Source organism: Corvus brachyrhynchos, unplaced genomic scaffold (genome assembly GCF_000691975.1).
Source record: "Corvus brachyrhynchos isolate BGI_N302 unplaced genomic scaffold, ASM69197v1 scaffold137, whole genome shotgun sequence".
Taxonomy (NCBI): domain Eukaryota; kingdom Metazoa; phylum Chordata; class Aves; order Passeriformes; family Corvidae; genus Corvus; species Corvus brachyrhynchos.
Window position 1 is genome coordinate 608,603 of NW_008238830.1, and position 6,319 is coordinate 614,921.

At 58.7% G+C, this 6,319-nt stretch overlaps 1 protein-coding gene and 1 long non-coding RNA gene across 4 annotated transcripts; one reads left to right on the forward strand and one right to left on the reverse strand.

Annotated features, from left to right (window-relative positions):
- Window positions 1–6: 6 nt before the first annotated feature.
- On the forward strand, window positions 7–2,990 carry LOC108447622. Of its 2 annotated transcripts, XR_001863273.1 has the most exons (3): window positions 7–1,146; window positions 1,413–1,510; window positions 2,642–2,990. It is a non-coding gene; the product is annotated as an uncharacterized LOC108447622 (long non-coding RNA). The 2 variants fall into 2 exon arrangements; XR_001863272.1 differs by having other exon boundaries at window positions 1,413–2,990.
- A 1,061-nt stretch (window positions 2,991–4,051) lies between these two features.
- On the reverse strand, window positions 4,052–6,244 carry ABHD11 (abhydrolase domain containing 11). Of its 2 annotated transcripts, none has more exons than XM_017738146.1 (5): window positions 5,991–6,244; window positions 5,719–5,896; window positions 5,123–5,293; window positions 4,836–5,017; window positions 4,052–4,554 (listed from the first exon to the last, which is right to left on the reverse strand). In XM_017738146.1, the coding sequence occupies exons 1-5, from the start codon at window positions 6,107–6,109 to the stop codon at window positions 4,416–4,418; spliced, it is 789 nt and encodes a 262-aa protein (XP_017593635.1). In that variant the 5' UTR covers window positions 6,110–6,244; the 3' UTR covers window positions 4,052–4,415. The 2 variants fall into 2 exon arrangements, with proteins under 2 accessions (XP_017593635.1, XP_008634960.2); XM_008636738.2 differs by having other exon boundaries at window positions 5,719–5,892; window positions 5,991–6,186.
- Window positions 6,245–6,319: the final 75 nt, after the last annotated feature.

The following is a 6,319-nucleotide window of genomic DNA, read 5'->3' on the forward strand; positions in this document are numbered from 1 at the left end:
ACCGGAATGGTAGAGAGATCGTGAGGCCTCCCCGTTCCACCGCCCCTCTCAGCCTCGGACCGCTGCTGCTTCTCACTGCCTGGATGTGTCTCCCCTGGGGCTGGATGGCCTCTGCCCCCCGCCTCGTGCCTGCGTTTCCCGGTCCGTCGCGTTCCCCCTCCCCCTGCCATCCTCAGCCTGCCCTGCGGCACAGCCCCGCTAGTGGAGTGAGTTAGGGGGCAATCCCAGGCTTTCTCACAGCCCGAGTTTTACATTCTGCATCACAGAATAGTTGAAGCTGGAAGGGACCTGTGGGGATCACCCAGTCCAACTCCCCTGCCAAGACAGGGTGACCCAGAGCAGGGGACAGAAACGCGTCCAGGTGGGTTTGGAATGTGCCCGGAGCGGGAGACTCCACGCCTCCCTGGGCAGCTGCTCCCGTGCTCCCAGCTGCCAGGATGAGATGCTGCTGCCCGAGGCGGTGTCTCCCTGCATCCCCTGGAAAGGATGAGCTGAGCCCAGCCCCAGACAGGTCTGGAGGGTTTGGGGGTGTGGACAAAGGGATGTTGGTCCTCGACAGAGGACAACCATCCCTGCCTGGTGCCAGCTGCGAGTGGAGCTGTCCCGGGCCTGGCTCTCAGAGGTGCAGGAGGGAGCTTCCTCCTCGTCCCGTGGATGCTGAATCTTTGCAATTGCATTGCTTCGGGCGATTTCTCTGGGAAAAATGTGTGGGAAATGGGGAGGTGGGTGATGGAAAGCCGCTGGGCTGGAAAATTAAGGAGGGGGCAACACCCTGCGTTGGCAGTAGGGCAGGGGGAGCAGGTAGAGAGGTGATGGGGAGGAGGGAGCACCTGGAGGGAGTGGTGGGGCAGCTGGAGCTATGGCATGGGGCAGATGGTGCCATCCTGAAGAGGAGCTCCTCCAGAATGTGCAGGAAGAGTTTGTGGAGCATGTGAGCAACCCTCTGATCTCTGGGATGCTGGACAGCCTGCTGACCCACTGGATTCTAAGACTCAGTGAGGTGGAAGAGGTGCAGGATCAATGCAGGATGCACGTGGATAAGCCTTGACTCCTCATAAACATTGTGCTCCAGAAGGGCACCAAGGCCAGCCAGATCTTCACTGACAGCCTCAGGATGGTGGAGCAGCTGGGTCTGAGCTGACTCAGGTGAGAGATGAAGGGCCGTGGTCTGCTCCTGGCCAGAGCCTCCACTGGGATGCTGGAGCAGGGTCCAGCCCTGGGGAGCGTCCAGGGCTCAAAGGCAAGGAGCAGTTGGGTATCACTGCTCTGAGACCCCCTTGCCACCCTGTGATGACAGAGCTTTTGGGGGTGACTGTCCCCTGTGGGGCTGAACAGGGGCCCTCAAGGGCCCTGCAACAGCTCCTCTTGCTGCAGGCGCTTCCCAGTGTAACTGAGGAGCTTTCTGCTTGCAGGGTCGTCTGCTGTGCCACTGGCCCTTCCTGACGCTGAGGTACCCCCGTTGCCCTCGTTGGTATCCAGGGCCAGCAGCGGATCCGGCAGTGCTCCCTGAGTGAGTACTGCGGCATCAGGGACAGAGAGGGAGCCCACGTGCTGTGGCAGAGTAGACGAGAGGAGGGCAGGAGCATAGCCCAGCCACCCTGATGGAGCAGGCAGGGGCGTGCTGAAGGGAGCCAGGGGCTTGCCGACCAAGGAGCAGGGCAGGAGGCCACAGAATCACAGAACCAATTAGATTGGAACAGACCTTTGAGATCATTGAGTCCAACCTTAACTGCAGGGAACCCCACCGCCGGGGTACACGGCTGTTCAGGACACCTGCAGATCCCTCTAAGCAGCACCAGGGCCAGAGCTTTGTCACCTCCTTCCCTGGAGCCTCTCTGGAGGCGGGGCTCTGCCTGCTCTCCCCCTGCCAATTCTACTTCCCCCTCTAACTACCGCGGTGGAAATTGCCTTCTCCTGCTGGGTCTCAGATGGCTCCAGGCCATGCCAGCGTGGCAGCTGGGAGGAGAGCAGAGCCTTGAAGAAAATATTCGTATCACTTGTGTCTTCCCTGGGATGCCCTGTCCTTTTTCCACGCTGTTGGTCAGATGGGCCAAACAGAATGATCTTGGAGAAGGTGCCCCAGTCTCCAGGCCTGGCACCCAGCATTAATCACTGCTGCAGTGAGGGACACCAGTGAAGTCACACTTGACGTCTTCTGTCTCCCCAGATACCACATCCTGCAGGTCATCAACAGGCTCCATTTCTACCCAATGCCTGACAGAGCAGTTTTGAAACCATGCCTGCAACAGCCACATAGAGGTCTTCCTAAAGGCGGGGTTTGTGGTTAACTGCAGCTGTGCCAAGGGTCAGAAATCCTGCTTGGAGCAGAGCTCAGGCTGGGAGAGGTCATTTTTTGGCAGGCCCCTTGGGAGGGAGCAGGTTGTCAGAAAGGGGTCTGGTTTTGCCTGGGGTGTCAGCTGGATCTCTGGAGGCATCAGCACCCTGACACCACGGGCACAGAGCCCAGCGTGTTGGTGCAGCCCATGGCATCCCTCGTGCCACCAGACACATGCCTGGATGTGCCCCTGGGATGTTTCTTGATTCCCTGCACCCTTCCCGTGCAGGAAACAGAGCTGCACTCATTTCTCCCTGCTATCTCTCACCCTAGGTCTGACAGTGCTTCCCTATGTTCCCTCAGCAGATGCCATCACAAGAATGGACTACAACGTTCTGGAAGCTCTGCCTCTTCTCAGGCCACTGATGCCCTGCCATGGTGACACTCTTGACCTTGCATCTCGTGGCAGCCTTTTGTCTGTGCCCCAAACCTGGTACCTGGCCAGCAGGAAGGAGTGGGGAGAAATCCCCCGCTGATCCTGGGCTCCAGAGCTCGTGGCTCGGTCCAAAGGTCTTGTGTGCTGATAGCTGGGGCCAGACCCCACCCCCAGCTGGCTGGTGGCACCCAAGGAACTCATTTCAGTAGCCAGTGACTCTGGAGCTTATTGGTCTGATGTTCTTCACATGAAACAAATAATACACAGAGAGCAAAAGTGTGTGAATTTGAGGGTGATATTGCAGAAAGCTCAAGGCCAGTGCAGCCCAGCTCCTGAGAGATGCACTGTATAAGGAAAGGAAAGGAAAGGAAAGGAAAGGAAAGGAAAGGAAAGGAAAGGAAAGGAAAGGAAAGGAAAGGAGAGGAAAGGAGAGGAAAGGAAAGGAGAGGAGAGGAAAGGAGAGGAAAGGAAAGGAGAAAGGAAAGGAAAAAGGAAAGGAAAAAGGAAAGGAGAGGAAAGGAGAGGAAAGGAGAGGAAAGGAAAGGAGAAAGGAAAGGAGAAAGGAAAGGAAAAAGGAAAGGAAAAAGGAAAGGAAAGGAAAAAGGAAAGGAAAGGAAAGGACAAGGGGAAGAGACAAGAACAGCTCTGCAGAAACACAACAAATCTCCAAAGCAGTCCCTGGTGCCCACTCTGCCAGGCAACTACAGCCAGACCTAGAATAAAATATCCTGAGTCTCCTGCCCTCCCTCCCTTTTGGGGCCTCTAAATAACCCCAAATTAAGCAAACTCATCCCAGGGAGCAGCAGAAGCAGAGATGGTTAGTGTCTCTATTGTCCCCACACAAAGCGTATCCCCAGCTGTGACAGAGATGATCTGTCACCCCCCTAATCACTTCTGCCCTGTCCCCGGATTTCCCAGTTGTCCAATAAAGGGATTTTTGCAGCAGACACCCTGCTCCTCTGCCTCCAACCCGTGGTGTGTGGGCATTATGCTGCCGCGGGAGGATGCAAAGCAGGTGGGAGGGGAGAAATTGTCAGGAGCTCAGGGACAAAGGGACACCTGTCTTTGGGACAGGCTGGGCAGACACACGCCTTGCTCAGGAGGCAGATTCCCCCACACCTCAATCCTTACACTGCCCCAGGCATAGAGCAAGGATGCAAGTCCCCCTGGGAGCCAAGAAAGATCCTCAAACCTGTGTCTCACGTGCACTGCTTCCACAGCTTGTCACCTTAGGGCCCAGTCCAGCTGTCACCTCCCACCAGCAGCCCTGCTGGCAAGTGAGAACCCCTTCCTGTGCCCCCCGCACATGCCCTGCCCTCCATGGCCACGTCCAGTTCCTGTTATGCCTTTGCATGGATTCAGCTTTATTGCACATTCTGCAGATCCATGGAAGGCTCTGGCAGCAGGAAAACGAGAGGGCTCTCCTGCCCCCTCCATGTGCCTGACTCTCCTGTGCAGGTAGGACAGTGTCCTGAGCCAGTGCCACCCCGTGTCCCTGCGAGGTGGCAGGTCCCAGCAGGATGCAGGTGCGTCTCTGCTCTGGCTGCAGGAGAACCAGGATGGGAGAAGGTCTTGCAGGCAGAATCAGACTGCAGTGAGGGCAACCAGGCCCAGCTGAGCCCATCCTCAGAACCTCAGCCCTGCGTCACTGCCCAGAGCTCCTCAGGACCCACACGGTCCTTGCTGAAACCCTGGTCCTCAGTGCTACAGCTGTGGCAGGAAATTGAGGACAGCAGTGATGAATTCTTCAAATTTATCCTGATGGACTATGTGGCCTGCACCTTTAATGTACTGGATCTCTGCCTTGGGGAAGAGGCGTTGGATCTCTGGGTAGTCTCTGGAGCTGCAGGACAAGGGAACACACCATGATCAGAGGTCCCTCCTGGTGTCTTCCCTCACCTCCCCAAGCAGAGGGTGATCCCGGGTATGGCTCCTTCCCTGCTAGGAAAGCCCAGGGGGGCCCCCAGGTTCCCCCTTGCTCCAGTGTGTGGGTGTCACTGGCGGCTGGAGGCACAGCCCTTGCTCAGGACCCTCCGCATCCCAGGGGGGGAATTCCCCTCCCACCCTTGGCAGCTGTAAAGAGCACAAGAGGTCAGACCTGGAACCACTTCTCTCCAGTCTCACCTGATATAGGGTGAGTCGGACCCTCCCAAGAAGAGTGCAGGACCAGGATATGGCTTGTGGAAGACAGGGAAGTTCATGATGTCTGCCAGGTGCCGCGAAATAGCCTCCAGGTTCACCCGCCACACGTAGCGGCCCTCCACCTCCACCAGGTTGGTGAGGAGGAACTGTCTCAGCTGTGGGAGCTGTCACGGAAGGGGATCGTGCGCTCTTCAGTAAGAGCAACAAAGCAGGATGCCCTGGCACCCTCCCTCCTCCCCTCTACCCCCATCTCCCACAGGATTTCCTACCTTGACCACGGGCTGCAGCTGGTCGTCAGCCAGCTGGCGTGCTGCCGAGCGGGACAGCCCCACCGGGACCTTCACTTCCTTCATGGCCGAGATGTAGGCGGAGAATTCGGACACGGGGGTGGTTGAGCCAGGACTGATGTCTACGGAGATGAGGCGCTCCACCAGGTCTGGCTGGAGACACAAGCAGGGCAGATCAGATGCCAGGATCTCCCAAGATCTCCCCAGAGGGAGTGGGGACAGGGCTCTGCTCCCAGTCTGATTCTCTGGAGGCTCTTAGCTCCATCCTGCCTCAGCAGAGACCTCCACATGCCCTTCCCAGAGTCCTTGTGCTTGGCAGAGATCTCCAAGCTCCCCTGCAATCGGTGCTGGAGGGACAGGGCAGAGCATGGGCTGGTGGACACAGATTTACTCCTGCTCCCACAGCCTGGCTTACAGCTCTGTGTGGGACAGCACCCACCCTGATACAGACAAGTCCCTCTGGAGCTGGGGGCAAGGCTGGCACCGGTGAACAGCCTCCAAAGGTGCCACCCCCTCCCTAAAGCCCCCCTGGAACTTCCTGAGCCTGTGACCCCACTCCCATCCCCGTGCCTGCCGACCCGCTGCAAGGCCAGCGTCATGGCCGTCTTGCCCCCCATGCTGTGTCCCACGAGGATGCACTTGTTGATTCCCAGGCGGCTCAGGAGGTGCTGCACGTCCAGGCTCATTGCTTCATATGTCATCACAGGGCTGTGGGGGCTGCTGCCATGGTTCCGGGCATCCACTGTCAGCACCTGCCTGGGCAGGGGCACCGTGTCACCCCAGGCACTGCCCACCATGACCCTGCACTGCTCCCTGGGTGCTGCTCCTCCCCACACCCCCTGGGTCTCACCTTGCCGCTACCACGGCGTACCAGTGTCTTGGCCACCGTCTGGAAGTTGCCATGGCTGCCAAAGAGCCCGTGGAGCAGGACAAGGGGTGGCCGGTCCCTGCGACCCTCCACCTCCACATGGGCCAGGGGCACTGCACTGCAGGGAGAGAGGGGCACGGGGTATGGCCAGAGGGGTGGGGGGGAAGTGAGCCCTGCCCCTCTGCCCAGCCCTGGTGAGGCACATTTGGAGTGTTGTGTGCAGTCCTGGGCTCCTCAGGAAAAGGGAGACATAGAGCTCCTGGAGCGGGGCCGGGGCCGGTGCCGGCTGTGAGGATGAGGAGGGCCTGGAG

Coding starts and splice junctions, on each gene's coding strand:
- ABHD11 (XM_017738146.1), bottom strand. CDS start 6,109: ATGTGGAGGTGGAGGGTCGCAGGGACCGGCCACCCCTTGTCCTGCTCC. Junction 5,018..5,122: donor AGCTGCAGCCCGTGGTCAAG/GTAGGAAATCCT, acceptor CTTCCGTGACAG/CTCCCACAGCTGAGACAGTT. Junction 4,555..4,835: donor TCCGACTCACCCTATATCAG/GTGAGACTGGAG, acceptor CTTGTCCTGCAG/CTCCAGAGACTACCCAGAGA.